Source organism: Crinia signifera, chromosome 4, assembly GCF_055691185.1.
Source record: "Crinia signifera chromosome 4, ASM5569118v1, whole genome shotgun sequence".
Taxonomy (NCBI): Eukaryota; Metazoa; Chordata; class Amphibia; order Anura; family Myobatrachidae; genus Crinia; species Crinia signifera.
This window is the reverse complement of record NC_139220.1, coordinates 160,758,533-160,778,632: the sequence shown is the minus strand read 5'-3', so window position 1 is coordinate 160,778,632 and position 20,100 is coordinate 160,758,533. Positions and strand designations below refer to the sequence as shown.

The 20,100-nt window shown below is 41.7% G+C and overlaps 1 protein-coding gene across 5 annotated transcripts in view; it reads right to left on the bottom strand.

Moving 5' to 3' along the window:
• Window positions 1–4,679: 4,679 nt before the first annotated feature.
• Window positions 4,680–20,100, bottom strand: part of TUBGCP6 (tubulin gamma complex component 6) — a 56,861-nt gene continuing 41,440 nt past the window's right edge. For 4 of the 5 annotated variants that reach the window (XM_083182875.1, XM_083182872.1, XM_083182874.1 and 1 more), the window contains exons 16-26: window positions 19,159–19,278; window positions 17,318–18,785; window positions 15,712–15,764; window positions 12,925–13,096; window positions 12,586–12,754; window positions 11,660–11,801; window positions 10,341–10,535; window positions 9,752–9,884; window positions 7,196–7,409; window positions 4,998–5,197; window positions 4,680–4,844 (exon numbers count right to left, since the gene is read on the bottom strand). In XM_083182875.1, coding sequence (XP_083039001.1) covers window positions 4,753–4,844; window positions 4,998–5,197; window positions 7,196–7,409; window positions 9,752–9,884; window positions 10,341–10,535; window positions 11,660–11,801; window positions 12,586–12,754; window positions 12,925–13,096; window positions 15,712–15,764; window positions 17,318–18,785; window positions 19,159–19,278 — 2,958 coding nt within the window. In that variant the 3' untranslated portion in view covers window positions 4,680–4,752. The remainder of the gene's footprint in view (window positions 4,845–4,997; window positions 5,198–7,195; window positions 7,410–9,751; window positions 9,885–10,340; window positions 10,536–11,659; window positions 11,802–12,585; window positions 12,755–12,924; window positions 13,097–15,711; window positions 15,765–17,317; window positions 18,786–19,158; window positions 19,279–20,100) is intronic. The other variant, XM_083182877.1, reaches the window with a different exon arrangement.

The following is a 20,100-nucleotide window of genomic DNA, read 5'->3' as shown; positions in this document are numbered from 1 at the left end:
TATTCATTTATTCACTGCACACTGGTCCCGATCATTACATATGCACAATCGGGACCAGTGAGTGTAGCGGCTCCCTAACACAGCCCCCTGCCAGCTCTGGGGGGCTCTCCCTGTGTCCCCAACAGCCCTCCTTCACCCCCACAGTGTCCAGCGCAGGCAGGAAGGCTTCCATCTCCCTGCCTGCAGCCGTCCCCCAGCGGCATTCGCCGGGGGGGGGGGGGGGGGGGGGGGTTTGTTAAAATTCGCTGCCAGGGGCAGAGAGCCCCTGACGCGTTGAATCGCCCTACAGGGAGAATTGGGGCAAAAGTGTAATAAATCCTACACCGGATTCGCTGCTGCCCCCGATTCCAACCATTGAATACCTGCCATTGAGTGAGCCATAGCTTTAATACTTTTTGATTTCTTACATATACAGCTTTATTTCTTTCTATTGCAATCTGGGGTACACTGATCACTATGTTGCTTGAAGGGTGCTATGGAGATGTACATCATTTTAGCTTTCAAAGAAAACAACAAATTATACTAAAGATAATTCCATTTCTTTGAAACACTTAATGGCAGCCCTATTGTGGGTTCATATACAATTTACCCAATATAGACAGGATGTGTGTTTTTTTTGTTTTTATAGGATCTGCTCAAGGCCCCCATACATTAATCCGACTTGTACCTGATTTCTCCGGCAGCTCCCCGGGAGGGAGTTCATGTGCAAAGTTTTGAATGCGATGTATCATATACGGAATACGCTGCACTATATAAAAAACTGTAAATAAAAAATAAAAAACATGCAACTCCCGGGGAGCTGCGGAGGATGCTGACGACCAGAGAGCGCGGTGGAAGGAACCTGGGAGCTGGGCAGAGGAATAGTTTTTGAAAGAGATGGAATGATTGTAACTATATGATTAGCTGTTTCTTATTCCTACTTCATGGCAGCCTTTATTATGGGGTATACTAAAGAAATATACCACCTGTGCCCAAATGAAAAGGAGATATTTGCTGTAGCGGCTTTGGATCTAATTGCAGTAGATTCATGTGGTTGCCAGTAGATGGTGTGGTTTTTTTTTCCAGTTGCACATGTTTCTTCATTCCTGCAAATTTATTTTGCGTGATCAGATGCATGAGGAATTCCTAAAGATCAGCGCAAGGAGCTGTTTATCCAATTTCTTCGTGCAGAAAGTGAGCATGCTTCCGAAATTTATGGGGTGGAACAGTTAACACTTAATGGTACTGCAAGGTGCTTGCTGAAGCTGAAACAGACCATCAAAAACAAGCGCAGAGGCAAGCTCTCGAAGGGGATAGTGCTACACCAGAACAACGATAGGCCATATGTGGTCAATAAGACCCTCAACCTGCTGGCAAAATTTTGATGGGAGATCCTGAAACAGCCTCGATATCTCCCCATGTGACTCCCATATCTTCGGCCCCTTAAAAGATTGCTGAAGTTAACCCAGAAGTTTCTACATGGATGCCATCCACTCCTTTCCTATGCACTCGGATCAGCGCATCAATGGCAATTATGAGTAGTAGTACATGAATTAAATATTCTTCGCACACAATACATGGGAGGGACAACACAAATCCACATATTTAGTAATAATGCTTCAATAATTTATTCATACCAAAGACCTGACTAAGAACCTAGCTTCAAAAGTGGGCCTTCGCAAATTCCGCCACATGGTCACTTCCAAACATTACGCATGGACGCATACATTTTCATTATTGGCACCTGCACCTTCTTAGCCCACAAAACAGACACTGCCCTTGTTGAGAATACCTCAATAGTCTCTGGACATTCTTTTTTATAAACAAACAATCACTTCATTAATCCATCTCACAACAGTTGTCTTTGTAAGCGCACAACCTCACTGTGCCCCTACTGGTATAACAAAAAGAGTTTTAGTCCTTCTGAACTCTTTTCCTTTCCAAATAGATATTACTCTCACCAAATCCAATGTATGTAGGTCTTACTCTTATTTTATTCATTGGATTAGTACAGAATGATGGCAGGTATGGCTCTTCTACACATAATGTTCAGAGTCTCTTTGCAGAAGTGATAGCAGTAAGAAATTCCACTTTCCAAGAATTTTTTTTTATATTAATCTGTTTCAACTGTTCAAACAGGGATAACATCAATTCATTGAGTATCAGATTCAATTACCATTGTGATTAAAAAAAAGAAATTCAATCTGTGGTTTTAGCCTTTTTCTAGCAGAATTTCTTTACAAGCTTGTTTGCTGATAAAGTTCAAATAGCAGCCTTAAATGGACAGAAAGTTTAATGGTTGAACAGCCAAACCTTTGCAAACCTATTCAAGCAGGAATTACAGAACTTGCGGTATATCAGTCTCCATCATAATGAATTTCTAATTAGCCTAACCAATGAAATTCTGCAGACTCTATAATATATATTTAGAGGATACCTTCTTTCCAGCCTGTATAAGGAGTTTAACAAAATAACACAAGATGGTTTACACAAGAAACAGGCAATGGCACGAACATGAAGCAAACAAACAGATACAAAACAATAATAATAATAAACAACCTACCAACGAGCCACAACCAATCACAGACCCCACAGGGCAAATGGACATCATTTAAAACCAATGAGAAAAATGATCAACAACCAATCACAGACGCCCCAGGATGAATGGAAACCATTTAAAACCAACAGGCAAAACAACCATTAGGAAGAAAGTCAGGATCCAAGATTCTTAACCCCTTTCCAGCTGAACATTTTACATACACCTCCCAGAGGAAGGGTCTAAAGGGCAGAAAGGTGTTGGAGCATAGTCATTCACAAACCTCCTGCTAAATTGTAAACATTTCCATAGAAACAGATATCCTCAGTGCCCAGCAGTCCTGGAAGTTGCTGCTAGAATGGGTTTTTTTTTTTTTTTTACTTTTCCCATCATGCACTGTATAACCTGGAGGGGAAATATAAATTTGTGGCCAGCAAAGCAAGCCCGTGGGGGTACAATCCAGGTAAAAAAAAATAACCTACACCTACGGAAATTATATATAAAAACCGATGTGAGGAAATCTAACAACTTCCGCCCTCACCTGGTCAAAAAATAGAAGTGGATCTAGGACACAAGCCTCAGGGAAGATGGCTCACTGGGAGCAGGTAGGCATCCGTACAGGAGCAAAAGGCACTGGAAAGGATCTGCAACGAGTAACCTTACTTCCACAGACCACGATGAACACCTGTATAAGAGCAACCCCCAGCTAGCTTTTCACATAGAGGTGAGTCATAGGGTTGAGAGCCCCATGCAGACATGTCCCCAATCCCCAAATACTACCTCGGCAGCAAATAAAGTACCAACCAATGTGGCCAAACAACATTTAACCCACTACAAGCTCAGGTACTTACCCAGCATACGGTGGAGTCGCGGGACAAACTAAATAGGACAAAATACGCCAACACTTACAGTCTGTATCCACCATCAACGGACTCCGGTACCTTTATGAATTGTGTACTTCTTGTTTATAATATGTATTGTATGTATCTCATGTGCAGCATAGAATACCAGCCTGACTGTATTATCATGTACTTTCTTATCCTCTGAACTCAACTGTATAAGACATTTTGTGCAATTTACTGTATATTTCAAACTATTGTATTAACTAATTGAGAAAAATAATTTACCATTGATTATCTACATCTCTGATTCTAGCTATAGCCACACAGAGAAGTAGAAAGTGCACACACATAGAAGGGGGAATACAGGTAGTGTAGAACCAGCCATGATGGTGTCCAATTCTTTACGGTTTCTTTTTTTTCCAACACAGGGTAAATGAGGGACATCGAAAAGGCACATACACATAAAGGGATCATACAGTAGATTCCTACAAAGAACACATTTTATCATGGTAAATCTGTTACTACATGTATTACATTAAGTCAATGATACATTTACATCATAAGTAGAGCATAACCATTAGAGTACCTATCTTTTTGCTGCCTTAAAATACGAGTGTTCAGAGTAATGTTTTGGTATTGACCTTTTTAATTGTTGCAGACTGCAAAACATGTTGTAAAATAATAACTGTCACAGAGTGCATTTGTAGTATTTCCATACCACATAGTTCCTATTACAAAATATAATATTACCTGTTTATGGGTCAAGACTTAGGGGGGGTACACACCAGAACGATTAGGGCTCAATTCCATCAATCTGGATCCAATTCCGACCGATTGGATGCAGATTGTATGTAGATTGGGCATGTTTAGGTCCAATTCCGATCCGATTCCAATCCGATGCGCGTCCCCGCTGTCGTTTGGTCATTTTACAGATCCTACCTGTTGCAGTGAGGATCTGTAAAAGATCCATTCAACTGGATACAGACTCAGATCGGATTGGGATCAGATTGGATGCAGATCGTTAGCAGATTGTGTGCTCCAACAGATCGTGCGAGCATCACACAATCTGCTAACGATCTACTAACAATCAGGATCGTTCTGGTGTGTACCAGGCCTTAAATGTTGCAAAAATTGTACAGCATCCATTTTATATATAAAAGGAAAAGTATAGAAAAGGAAACCATTTGGAGTGTTTTAAAATATATATGGTGAGAGTAGATTCTGTGAGTTCTGTTTATGGGCCCTGACATCACTTGAGACACAGTGGAGGGTGTATACATTCATATAATAGAGCAAATCTGGCAAAATACAAGAGACTTGGGTTTTTATCAAAACAATAATTTTAATTTTATATACAATTATAATGCACATATTACAGACGTGTTTACAGATTGTTTAGGTTTCTTTATAGTACCTATTAAAGTTAATGCGCAATAAGAAATCTTCCAGATGTGGTTGATAGCCGCGATTTACAAGCTTGGTCACCACTAAAAATACAAAGAAAACAATCAATGTTTCATTTTGCAAGGTTACAGTAATTCCAAGCATATATAGTTATGTGAAATTCAACTCCATAAAGTACGAGTCAGTACAAACATTGATGCTCTGTTCCATAGGATAGAAGAAAATGTAAGTCTTACCTTCAAAAAGAAAGTCTGAATAATACTTGAATGTATCATAGGACTGCTGCATTAGTCCGTAGTTGGGATGGCTAGCCACTTGCTTTCCTGTGTCACAAATCCATGGCTGGGATATAAGCTGAATCCGGAATTTCAGAATAAGACTGAAGATGCTGTGAATGACGTTCATTAATGGGGCAGCTTTCTCTGTCAGAAGACCCCTGAAATACATAAATAGCAAATCAGAACAAGTCATAATTTGAAGAAAAACAAATAAATCCTCAAAATAAACAACTGATAATAAAATGATTTTTAAATTGTATTCAATCTGTGCCGCTATTTCTGCTGGCGGAAATAGGGTCACTCGCCTATTCAATGCATTGAAGGCTGTCAAACCTGATTTTTTTTTTTTTATCACATCTGTTGTGTCGTACACGGGTGCAGGTTGGCCGTTTATGCAGATTCACGGACTTTCCAGCACTCTACAGTGCAAACATTGAATTCTGACTGTCGTGTAACTGTCGGATCGGATGGAAATGGCCCAGGAATGTTTGGACAGCCAGAATCCTGAATTGAATATACCACAATAGGAGGTAAATGCATCAGCCAGCAGAAGCTGCACAAAAATACTGCACTCTACATCCAAGCTGTGTCCAGCATCCACTGTGTTGCCACAAGTGGCTATGTAGACCAGTTTTGCAATCACATCAAGATATATCCCTTTTTCAAGTTTTCTTTTAGATGTGTGGCGTTCAACATAAAAACAAATTTTTCCTGCCGGGAAAATTTCGGTGCACCCTCCCACCCCAGTTAAGAAACAAGACCACCCCCCTCCCACCCCAGTTAAGAGACAAGACCCCCCCGGGGAGCTGGCAGGAGTGTCCATGCGATGTGGGGGTACCTGCGGCGCTGAATATTAAGTTGGCGGGGTCCCTGCAGTGACCTGGAAATAATTAGCGCTATCCGGCGGTGCGGGAGTCACTGCTGGGTTTGAAAACACTGGCTGCACGCTGATTGGCTGAGATTCAGCCAATCAGCGTGCGGCCAGAGCTTTCAAAATCAGAAGCGCTTCCCGCACCACCACCCGCCTGATAGCGCTAGTTATTTCCAGGTCACTGCAGGGACCCCGCCAACTTAATATTCAACTTAATACTCCACGCCGCAGGGACCTCTATGACCGCAGGAACCCCTGCGCTGCACGAACCCTCCTTTCAGCTCCCTGCTGCATCCACAAGAGGGGGGAGCTGGGGGAGTAACAATAGCGCCCGCAGACTCCCCGGCACCTCCCTGCCGTTGCGGGGGCTGCGGCACTATAGTTACGCCACTGGTATACGGTCACTAGGTTAAAAAGCATTAGATTGACAGTAATTAGGTCGACCACTGAAGGCGAACATGGGGTTAGGTTGACATAAGCATTAGATAGACAGTCAAAAGGTCGTTATGGTTTTTTACAAGCCGACGGGCGGTATTTCATACCCTACCATCCACTATGGTGTGGAGAGAGAATAAAATAGTGTGCTGAGCGTAGAGGCGCACCATGCCGAAACTAGGGCGAGTGCAGTGGTGCTATGTTACTGTGTCGACATTTGAGTCAAAACTAGAGAAAAACCCCATGTCAATATTTTTACTGTCAAAATTCCCTATGTCGACCTAACGCTTGTGGGGACCTAATCACCCCATGTCGAACTTCAGTGGTCGACCTAATGCTGGTCTGTCCAATGATCCATACCCGAATGCTTGTTTGCATGCACCAAAATAGTACTTTACCTGTCAGTGGAGCCCATACACTCATGCGAGGTATAGCATGCCTCCCTCACACGCAATACCCTACCAACTGCTTGCCGGGAAGCCACTGGGCTCCTGGGCAGCAGGATTGCATGCGATATATCATGTACGGTCCTTTTGCATACAATACATTCAATCCCAGCAAGGACTGCGGGATCAGACCACCCTTGCAATCTCTGGCTCTGATGCGCACGGGACTGCACATCAGATCGGAATTGTAGGCTAGACACATGCGATTTCACACTTTTCATCCGATTTATCAGACCAATCTGTTGAAATTTGATGTAAAGTGCCCAAATCACACTAATTGTATGTGCGGTGTAGTGTACTAGGTTTTCAAAGGCACGTGATACATGCTGGCACATAAAATAAAGTACATAAGAAAAATATCACAACACATTTTGTTTTAGATCTGAATTGTTTCGGCTCATTACCTAAAGAGCGCCTTATTGAGGTATTCTGTGTGCGTTTTACGAATCTCCTCAAGGTTGCTGACTGTACGAAGTTTGTTTCTGAATTCGCTCCAAGTAACATGAAGAATCTGGTTAGCAATATAACCCTGAATAACTTTTACAAAGTGCTGCATTTCATGGCGGTAAAGCTGGAGCTGCCGATACTGTACTGAGCTAGATGCCTGATTCACTAAAGCTGTAGAGAGAACAAAGCATACACAATTATGCATACATAACAACCTTCCTTACTGTTCTAGTTAGTCTCACAATGCCGAATTATAATTTCTAACTTCAAGCTTTTATTATTTTATGTTCAATAAATGTAGAATTAATAGAAATAGAATAATCCATGTGCATGACACATCTATATCCTAGATCAGGCCTGGCTGACTTGTGGCTCTCCAGCTGTTGTAAAACTACAAATCCCAGCATGCTTTACAAACTCATCTGTGGGATCTTACGCTAGGACTTGTAGTGCCACAAGTTGGTCAGGCCTGCCCTGGATGATGTAACATGTAGGATAAGGTGCTGCTGACTGCCATGATGGCTCTTTCCTCTATCCTAGGCAATACTACAGGAACTGCTAAGAGTGTATAAGCAATGGGGATAACCTCTTTAAAACAAACCAAAATCCCATTGTCCTATCATGGTTCAGAAGAGCAGGGTATGTAACAGGATGCCTGCCATAAAGCAGATAAAATGAGGGAGAGGAGAGAAATACACCTCCATGACAAAATGATTTTTGCAGAGTCTTAATTTAGGACTTTTATAGATTAATTCAGATATGCATTATGAGGTGATATACGTTGTTTGCATCGCTACTTGTGATACACCAATTGTGACATGTTTTTGGGTTGCACCTGTTCAGGATAAAACATTGTGTACATTTTTATATTTCTATTTTTTCACTCTCACCAAGAAGGACAGTATACCTACAGCCATACCACATTGCTTATGCCCAATCTCGGCTGATCTTGGAAGCTATGCTGTGCTGGGCCTGATCAGTACTTGGATGGGAGACCACCTGGAAATACCAGGTATGGTACTGCAGTTAGATTAGTCTATTTTATGTGTGTGTGGTGCTACCTAACCCAATGGCCACACTCATTGTGTATCTGTGTGACCTATACACATACTTATCTCAGTACACCCTGACAGTGAGACACCCAACCTTTGTGATAATTAGGATCACCATCCTAAGCACTTATATGTTTACTAGTGCATCAGAATTTTGGAATTCATTATTTAATGAGGCACATTTTCTCATATTTACCCTTCTCCGACTTTTATTGTCTACCAATTTAGACACTGTTAGGACATTTATTTTCCTTGAACTAGAATTGTGAAGTTTCCCAGTCTCCTCTGCGCTAGTTATACTCTCATCAAAGCAGATTCAATTGTTTTATCTATTTCCCAGAAATAAACTCATTCATACATCTGTTCACTGCTATAGAGCACACAGGTGGGAAGACTAAACTGAGTGGAATGGTTACAATGTCTAACATACTTTACTCTCTCTTGGTCCCACTCCACTGAGGAATACATGCAGGACACCTCCACACATGTGTGGCAATATACAACAGGAGCATTGATGGTTTTACCAGGATTGCTGTATCTAGGGAGATACTTATTTAAAACTTTACAACACAGATTTACTATAAATGCCTACACAAAATGTCACTGGATTGTGATATTAAATCATCTGAATGTTTATTTTATTCCCCTTTCTATAATAAAATGATCTGCATTAATAATAGAGGCAACAGCTATGGTAACTAACCACTGAAACTGTTACATATATACTATATGAACTAAAACCCCATTATTTATTTGATTAATTGTATACTAAGGTGAGTTAGTTCATTATGGAGAGTGTTGAGTCCGTGTGTGTGTGTGTGTGTGTGTGTGTGTGTGTGTGTGTGTGTATATTAATATTTATACATTAATGTACCAATCCTGACTGGCCCAATAAGATGTTTTTGTTTTAATGGACACCAATAATAATGATATTTTATTATTGTTCACTATATGTAAAAGTGCCCCAAACACAAGAGTTCTTCTTTCGCTTTCTAGATGGATAACATTGCCCTCTTGGAAGCACCACCAACATATGTTATTACCCAGTGGAAGGTTTCATTAATCTATGTTGGTTTTTATATTTGACACACTACTACATTTGTGATTCTACTGAATAGGTCCTGTACCGAATCAAACCCTTTCTTCTGGTCACTAACCCAGTTACTAGTACACCGGCCACCAGAACAGGGCTTCTATGTATAAGCTGCACTGCTGGCCCCCAATACAGTAGTATATAAAAAATAATTAAACTGAAGCAATAAAAATAGCTGCCCTGAAAGCATCCAGAAAAAAAACATGCCCAGGTCCAGGCGCACCAAAGAAAAATCAGCTCCTGCAGGGAGAACTGGGGCATAGGAGTGAAGCTATCACTATTTGACGCCCAGACTTCTCAGCTCACCCTATACCCCTGTGGATCCAGTGTTATCAACAAATCATGTTTCATTGTATGCGCAGCTTTACCTGTCCGTTTTAAATGAAACCAGACGTCTCTTAGTGTCCAAACCATGTGCTTCAGTTGCAGCAGGAAGGAAAAAATCTTGTTGTATTTATTTATGCAAGTATCCGTTATGACGATGTTCAATGGCCAATCAACCTGCAGTAAACCAAAGACATAAGTTAATACATTAGGGGCCAAAATACAGAATGCTGGTTAGCAATTATATATCAGAAAAATCAAGGGTTTAATTGAATTTGAAGAAATGGGATTTACATGCAGTGGCACACAACTGCACAGGGAATAAAGAAAGGAGTAAAGAAAAAAAGGGTCTGTGTGCCATTATTATGTGTGTGTTTATGATAACTATGCAGAAGGACTCACAGAACCATGTCTAATATCAAATAGGAGCTTATAGGCAAAAAACAAACAAAAACATTTTTGACAGTAAAAAATAAAAGTGTGTGCATGATAGCTAGTTTTATATTACCGCAGCAAGAGATCTATTATTGCTAAAGTGAATTACCACTGGAGGCTAGAGTTGGTATTGGCACAGTGACATACAGGGCAAATTACAACAGTACTTGTTAATTACCTTCAGTAAGGTCATATTACCTTGTATTTTAACTCCAAGCAACTTAGTGTATCGGGGGCTGTAGGTGGGAACATTTCTGGAATATATTTAAGTGCAAAAGAAAGATTGGAGGCAAGATGAGAGTCGCCGTGTAGACTGTACTGTAGCGCTTTGTTCAGTATGGTATTCAGAACCAGCGGAGTGAATAACTCACTGGGTGGCTGCCCTGACACAAGCTGTAAAATCCAAACAAAAAAGAAGGGTAACTGAGAAAAATTATATATACACACACATACATACACTTCTATACACGCACAAACCTGCGTAATATAGTTGTATTTAATCCTCAACCACTTCCATTTTTACATGCCCTTACTACAACGTAACCTTCCATCCATGGGGCAGATGTATTGAGCCTGGCAAAGAGATAAAGTGGAGGGAGATAACGCACCAGCCAAATAAACTCCTACAGATGGAGCCAGCGCAACATATACATAGTGCGGGCGGGGTGTGGACGGCAGACGGGGACAAGAGTGCGGCTTATTCGCTCGCGCATCCCACTCACTTGGCAGCGGGGATAGAGTGTATCCCTTCCTGTCTCAACTTCAGGGAGACAGGCAGGGAGCGGCAGCGAGCAGGGGGAGATGGGCAGCTGACTGCAGGGCTTCCAACAGAATGAGGCACATGAAGCATCTCATGCGCACCCTCCCTAGTCTGGCGGGGGACGGCACATGTCGATTTTTTCGTCAGGAGCTGCTCTAATGAGAGCGGTTCGATCTGTAACTGTCATATTTCCAACACAGCTGATTGGCTGGTGTGTTATTTCCTTCTACTTTCTCTCTTTGCCAGGCTTAATACATCTGCCCCCATTTGTGACCTGTCAGGACAGTGCTCGAAAGATGCAGCTGTTCAAGGGGAGTCATAACTATAGGTCTCTATTCTTCTGTGTGTACTCATTTAAAGTAAATAGAAACGGTTATAAGAGATAACCAATGCAGCGGCACACAGCTGGGATCCAAGTACGACTGCAAAATTACATTTCAAGTGTAGCAATAATGTACGCTCTTATACAAAGGCCTACATCAATCACCTCCTGGTGTTAACCTCGATCAATAAAACACACAGAAACCAATGTACACTTGTCTAAAGGGGAAGAGATAATTATTGTTTATAAAAGATGTCACAGTTTCCATTCTTATTATATCATGTCTAGAGGTTCCAAAGACGTAGCTTCTTCTGATATATTAGGTGTATCCCACATAAAAAGATATATAGGAGAATTTAGCTATCAAAAATAACAAAAGCAGACCTTCTATAATCTAGCCGGAAGATTGAAAACCTGAAGGGAAAGAAGAACTACCTTCTCAAAGATGAGGTCACTAAGTGATTGTGCAAACTCCCCATCTTCCATCAGAAGGAAATGTCTTATTGCGTCAAAATGTTTCTCCATGTTCAGATCCACAAAATAGTAATCCACTACAGCTTTGTTCACAAGAGAGACACTACAAAATGGAAGATTTAGCATAAATTCTATATCCAGGATTATCAAATATATCTACTAACAAGCATGAAATGACAAAACAAATCTAAAATATATATAACAGAAGTGATGGTGCAGATACAACCCATTACTGAATAAAACATTTAGGAGATAGTAATTGCCCAGTTGATGTAATGTTATGTTTTTCTCTCAGCAGGGCTGAAATGCTGGAGCTGGCACAAACTAAAGGTGCCCATACACGTACCAATTACCCGGTACTTTTTGTGCTAAAATAGCATTATTGTGCATGCACAACGATGCTATTTTAGCACAAAAAGTACCGGGTAATTGGTACGTGTATGGGCACCTTAAAGCTTTACATTCTAAGCTCCACCCCCCTGCAACTCCAGCAAGCTATTGTACTGTAATTCAGATTCCTCACAGACAATGACTAGGTAAAACAGTCAATAGGTTGACATGGAAAAGGTCTACACAAGCAAAAGGTTGACAGAAATGGTCAATGTGAATTTTTAAAATGGTTTCCATTTTTTGGACTATTTCATGTTTTACTATCCAAGTGGACTCTGATTGGGAGCGGCAAAGTGTGCTGAGTGCAAAACACCTGTTCCAAAGCATGGTGGGCAAGTGAGCAAGCTATGTAAGGGTATGCGCTACCAGTGAGCCTGTTGGTCCTGGCTTTACCCTGCATAGCTGCTACTGTGTACAGTCTGATTTTGCAGCACAAGACATTGCGCTCTGTGCTTGGAATGTGGATTCGGAATGTGAAAGGTGCATTCAACACTTACTGGGCTACAATGGGCGCGGTGACAGAATATTTCAGAAGAACTGGTAGAGAGAGAAGTTCAATGAGCTGCACTGCAGTTTCGTCTGTGGCTGATTCGATGTCAGGGTCCAGTGGAAGCGAGAACTCTTTCGGTACCACATGGCTAAGCATGTGGAGAACTGGGGGCTCTGCTGCATGACACAAAATAAATTGGGGATTACTGCTTGTGTTTACAGATCTTATAACATTATGGTTACAGCCCAGAGCAAGTTAGGATTAAATTCTGAATACTAAATTAAAAAGTTACTTGTAATCATTTCACACACACTAACAATGAATTCCCACTGCTGAAGATACTCACACATCATCTCATAGCTGTCTTGATATTTTTCAAGGCAATACTTGTCTGCTAGTGCCTGTAGGTAATCTTGCTGTTTTTGCAAGGAGAGGTCATTCATTGCGTCTTCTGTGGCCGCAAGAAGTTGCTTATCAGACATACAATCCACATTTTCACACACAGTATGTGCAATCTGCTGACAAAGAACTTTCATTAGCTAGAGTGCAAATCACTCTCGTTAGGTAGTGCTTAACACACACACATTTTTTTTTTTTAATATAGAAAACACATATAAAACATTCAGAGAGAGAGAGAGAGAGTTGATAAAGAGCATTGGAAAAATGTTATGAGCCTACATTAGATTTTTCAATTAGCGTTAAATTCTTTTCACCTAGTTCATTGGAGAATGCTAGAATAATACCATGTAGTATAGAGCTTGAAGGATGGGATCTAGAATTTTGAAATTATCTGTGAAACTCCGGCTACTACCCCTCTATACCGTAATAGTTCCATGAGAGCATAGAAGTCCAAAGGAGAGAGCAGGAGCATACAACTGAAAACTGAAGAAGCATCAATATCTCTCCCAGACTGATAACATGCAAGTGGGCTTCTTGGATGTCCATGAACAAGGTCATCAATGCTATAAAGACTGTCCAGGAGAAATCCATTTTGAACATGTGTAAGGACTTAAGGTTCACAAAAGGCTGACCAGAAAGAATGCAGTTTCTGGACAAGAGAGAGATTTGAGTAAAAATGTTCTTCAGTTCTTATAAGGAATAACCCATGCCTCCATAGGAGAGAAAGAAATGTACTGCAGTTTGTTGTGTCTTTATGAAAACCTTTATTAAGAGAAAGCATACGATCTATCATGTTTTCCTAGGACCAAAGCTTCTATAGAGCAACAGAACAAGTGGCTCCAAAAGATCAGCAGACAGACCCCAATACAAGAATACATGGCTAATGCCCTTATGATGGCTGTTTACTGGACAATTCCCCTTGAAGACCGACACCTAACTTTCCTGGCAGAAAGAAAGGAGCAAAATCTAGGTATCCTTGAGAGTATGGAATGGACTTTTGAGATTTCTTAGACTCTGCATCCTCTTTCTGAGTACAGAGCTGGAGAACATAGGAAAACACTGGCTCAGAGCCTACCAACACCTAACTTTGCTCTACTAGGAACAATTCAGGATCAAATGATTTCTGTGCTTGCACAAGAAGCTGCAACTTCTACACGGAGACCAAGATGTCAGGAGCAGACAACCTGCTGGAGAGGGTTGTTTTAAGACTCCAAAGGGCATAAAATTTGCCACCTTTATTATTCTAGGCCCTTGATGGCAAACCTTGACATTACAGCTGTTTTTGAAGTACACATCCCAGCATGCTCTGCATCAGATTTAGCATGGCCAAAATAGTAAAACTGAAGCAGAGCATGGTGGGATGTGTAGTTTAAAAACATCTGGAGTGTCAAGGTTAGCCATCAAGGTTCTAGGCTGTGCTTTGGACATAATCCTTTTCCTGGAAATAGAAAATAAGGGAGGATAATAATATTACAGATACAGGGTGCATAAGCCAGGAAAATGTAGAGATGCATGGGGTTTTGTCCAAAGTTCAACATAGTTTATTCAATGCCAAAATGGAGAACTGTGTTCGCTGTTTTTTTTGGGTGAAGTTCTCCGTTCTGCTTTCGGCATCTTTTTTAGGTGAACTGATATTTGTACTTATAAAATATTATTTTTTCATTTTTTAGTTATCTACAGGTCAGTTTATATTTTATTTGATGGATCTTGTTAATTTTTTTCTTTTCGAACATCACATTAATATATTTTTATTTTTTGTTGTCATTTTTTTTGCACCTTGCTGAGCCTGCTGTCGGCCCTGACCAGCGCAGCGGGGGAACACGCTCCATTAGGATACTGAAGTTCTCCTGACTGCAACGGGGGTCTGAGGATTCCTGAAAGAGGAGGGTGAGTGGGCAAAGCTTCTAACAAGATGGGGGGTGCGGGGGATGTCAGCTCACGGGTGGGCAAAGATACTGGCGGCGGGGTTAACCTGACCTCCGGCTCCTAGGTCTCTGCAGCCCTAGCACTGACATCTACAGCGCTGACATCAGCGCTGGGGCTGCCGAGAGCAGGAGCCGGAGGTCTGCAGGAAGCTCAGCCGCTGCTGCTGGATCCTGTACCGGCCACTCTCCCTCCCTGCCACCGCCATCCTGCCTGCCGCCGTCCCTAAGCCTTCAGCCATCCCCCTTGCTGCTGTGTGCCGGAATATACAAGTTTTGCCGTCAGGGAGCCCCTGACAAGTTGAATAAGGGGAGAGGGAGGGCTGGTGGCGGACAGTGGAGAAGGGTGAATCACGGTGAGTGCACGGCGACTCCAAAACAGGATTCTCTGGCGTGCGTTTGTTGTGCAGTTGAATACTGGCCAAAACCTCTGCTTCTAAATAGTCTTCTCTGCCACTGAGGTAAATGAAAAGAGTCGTCCATAAAAACATTGCTTGATCCTGCAATGAAACTAAACTAAAATTCCAGAGCATTATCAAGATATAGAAGGAAGGGGAAGGATACCTGCTTCACATACTATACCCCTATTCCAGTGTCCTACAGTTGAATGTTAAAAAAAAAAAAAAAAAAAGGAAAACCATCTACTCAAATCATATTTTTCTTTATGTACACGATTGTTTAATAAGCAGATAATGAGCAAAACTATATATAACTTTAAACTTTTATCAATTCAAACAAATCTATGAATACGAGTGGTGTCTTGATTTAAAAAAATAAAAAACAACATTATAGAGCTCTCTGAAGCTGCTTACCTGTACATCACTAAGGGATCCCGATGTGTGATCTTCTGCTCTATTTTCAACTACTGGAATAGAAAACAGAACATCTAATAGCAAAATTGAAATCCTGAATCTATACACTCTTGTTCCTACACTACTACTATGAAGCATAGTGTACTACAGCTGCATGAGTTCCATTTGTACTTTCAGACAAGCTATGCTCTACCCCAGTGGTTCCCAATCTGGGGTACTTGTACCCCTGGGGATACGATGCCGACCGGTGGGGATGGGGGGGGGGGATATAAAAATAATATTTGTAATAGCGGAAGAAGTTGTCTCCTGATAGCGGAAGAAGTCTCCGATTGCTGTAGAAACGAACCACAGCCAGCGGCCAGACTCAGAAGGACCCGATTCCTGACTGGACCCTACTCCTTCGCTACTCCTTACTGTAAGGACATGCGTAATGCTCACTTCCACTCCACTCATAAGTACTGTGGATATTTCAAATTGAGAGGAGGGGGTACTCATAAAGGAAAGCCGGTACTTGTGAGTTATCCGGGCTGCCGATTTCTAAATCGGGTCGGATCGGGCACATCGCATCGCATCGCATGCGACCATCGGATGCGATGCGATGCGATGACCCGATTTTTCCATAGGAATGAATGTTAAAATGGACTGAGTCCATTTTAACATGGAATTCAATGGGAAAAAGGGGTCCTTTTCATACCCCTACTATCCAAGTGGGCATGGAGTTGGATATAAACCTGTGGCGAGCGTAGCGAGCCACCGAGCCCGAAGCGTGGCGAGCGTAGCGAGCCCCGCGAGGGGACACAGAATACCGTTCGCTCGCCGCGCTTCGGGCTCGGTGGCTCGCTACGCTCGCCACAGGTTTATATCCAACTCCATGCCCACTTGGATAGTAGGGGTATGAAAAGGACCCCTTTTTCCCATTGAATTCCATGTTAAAATGGACTCAGTCCATTTTAACATTGATTCCTATGGAAAAATCGGGTCATCGCATCCGATGATCGCATGCGATGCGATGCGATATCGCATCGCATCTGATTGTATGCCTTAACTTAAGGCATACAATCAAAAAATCGGCAGCCCAGATAACTCACAAGTACCGGAAAGCCTAATCAAGGGGTACAGGAGAGAAAAAAGGTTGGGAACCACTGATCTTCACCAATAGTAGCCCTTATGTCTGTGTTAGCTCTGTTAAACTGTGCACAAAACCAACCCAGGAAAACAGGAATTAATTTATTGTAGCATTAAATCCTTAAAATGGTATAATGATCGTTAAACAGTATGTCATTCTGATTTAGAGTACAAAAATATTGTTGCTACATGGACCATGCTCAATGGACCAGCATAAAACCCCATCCCATGACAATAGAGCTACAGTATGTAATATACCTGCACGTACGTATGGCTGGACCACCTGCAGTGCATAATAAAGCAAGAGGCCTTGGCAAAGGTAATATGATAGACATGTAACATCCTTAATCCAATTCTTGTTGTTGCGCTGAATATTTCAGTGCAGTTATGCAGAACAATCACTAAGCTATAAGAAACAATGTACAGGATAAGCCTGTTTACAGATAATAGCTAGAGAAACATGTTATGACTTAGTACATACCATTTTCAAGGTTCTGGCCAATGTCATTTTCTTTAATGCTACTTGCTGACAATGCTGTTCCAGTATCAGGGGAACAAGCGTGTTCTGACTGGAGGTCTTTCTTTTCAGAGCTTTTAATAGCTGTGTAGGCTCCCGTTCTTTCCCCATACAACAAATTCTGAACTGTGGAATCAGATGGATTGGCAAAGTCTGATTTAGCATTTATTGTCACGCTGCTGTCCACACTTGGAGACCAGTCTCCAATTTGAATACTGGAGTCTGAGGCATGGCCATACGTGCTACAGTGTGGTTTTGGTAGCTCTATGTCAGAAACAAGCTCTCCAATCTTTATATGGGACTGTGAAGCATGCCCGTGGATGTTCCACCTAGGGCGCGAAGACACAACTTCAGAAACATTCTCTCCTACTTTGATATTGGCATGGGATGCATGTCCATGGATATTCCAACGTGGTCTTGTCGGTTTTACATCGGATACATTTTCACCAATCTTTATATTTCCCTGAGATACATGCCCATGAATATTCTGACTGGGTGCTGATGGATCTATATCAGAAGTGTACTCCCCAATTTTTATGTGGCCTTCAGAGATATGGCCATGCACATTCTCACGAGGATAGACAGGTTCAACATCAGACACGTAGTCCCCAATATTTATATGGGAATCAGTGCAGTGGCCATGCTGGCTAGGTTGTGGCTGGGACACGGTGATATCAGGAACATATTCTCCTACTTTAATATTGGCATCTGATGAATGTCCATGAATATTCTGACTGGGTGCTGAAGGATCTATATCAGAAGTGTACTCCCCAATTTTTATGTGGCCTTCAGAGATATGGCCATGCACATTCTCACGAGGATAGACCGGTTCAACGTCAGACACGTAGTCCCCAATATTTATATGGGAATCAGTGCAGTGGCCATGCTGGCTAGGTTGTGGCTGGGACACTGTGATATCAGGAACATATTCTCCTACTTTAATATTGGCATCTGATGAATGTCCATAATTATTCCAATACGGTCTTCTAGGTTGTTCATTAGACACATATCCCCCAATGTCAATGTGCCCTTGAGAGACCTGTGTAAATGTCATTGGCTTCAAGACTGTGTTAAAGTCATAGTCATTAGGAGGTCTAGCACATGATGTATCATTTAACTCTTTATTCTCTGTGACTTTAGCAAGATCTGAACCAATATCTTTTAAAGCATCATCAACATGAGACTGGTCTCCAGTCACTTCCGTATTTGGTTCCTCATTGGGTGGCGGAGGAAGAAAATCTGAAAAATTCACGTCTGGAGTGCCCAAGCTCGGATCTGTAATATCTGTGTGTTCCCCATCTGCTGGACTCAGGGAAATTGGTTCATCTTTTGATGATGAAGTCACAGCTGTAAGCGCAGAATGAAAACTTTCACTTTTATTTTCCTCTTCATTATTATTTTCAACCGAGGAAATGGGTTCAGCAGCAGATGTCTACAGAGGGAAAAAACACGGAAATGATCCCACTACATATTTCTGGGAGCGGTTTAACTTCTAATTTGCCTTGCTTCCTAAAATATTGACAAAAAAACCCCACAGGATAGTATTAGGTGATCCTAGGGTACCCTAGAGCTGTCCCAGGGTCTACTGGTCTCCAAGAAAATATTGCCGTGGCTTTTTTCCTAGTGATGTTCCTAATCCGCATGCCACCACCCCATTTTTCTAATGATTTCCGCAGTACTACTATTTTAAAACTGGTATCAAAATTAAGGCGCAAGTAATAGCAAAAAGTTGCTGCATTTGACATTAAAAAGGTTCTCTGAGCATTTTTAAATACACTTATGGAAAGGTAAAGAAAGAAATGAACCTGATCGGTTTGATCCTCCAATAGTTTACTTGAACTAGGCCCTGCATCAGGTATTTCTGAGTGTGGTAGAAGATTTATTTCATCTCCGGACTGAGTCACTGAACATTGCTTCATTAGTTCCTAGAAGAAAACTTTCAAGAATTAGCATCATTTTCAAAACTGGACTAAAAATATTTTCCCATTGGTGGTTAAAAGCAAGGCCTGACATGCATACCCATTTGTGTACATATAATGCTGGTTTCTGCAGGCAGATGTTTGGACTCTGCTTGCTCCATTGAGGTGCATTCATACAATTTAGCTAATTTGATCTCAATAGAAACTGATTATGTACAAACTCCATAGTTTCTAACAAGAGCTGTTATGCCATCTTTGTGTTCCCCCCATTTATTTTAATGGTTCATTCATTTTCGATTGGATTGCAAAAAATATGTACATGTAGTTGGCTGAGCCACAGCATTATCAATTGGTTGCTTCCACTTTAACAGAGATTCGGTTAGTCTCTATTGCCATATGGTCAACGCAGGGAGTCTCCGAAACTCTCAGGTCAAGTAAAAATCATTGTGATCAGTTAAATGATAATGGTGTATCTATAAGGGGTGCAACATGTGTGGCCTGGGTCCGGGAGGCTGTCACCACACACCCTGCACCCATTTAATTAGACTTACAGCCATCATTGCAGACATAAATCACAGGAGAAATGGAGTTGCATTCATTTTCCCAGTGATCCATGTTTGCAAAGTTGAGATGTCCCCAGGAATGAGGCACTGGCACCATATTCCCAGAGACCTGCGGCCGCTGCCAAAGAGGAGGGAGCCGCACAGAAACTGTACATGGACCCTCTGGTTTCTGCAATGGTGGGGAGATTGCGGCTCTCTAAATTAGTGATGGATTTCCGGATGTATAAATACCCATACCATGGAGATGTTTGTGTGTAATGACCGA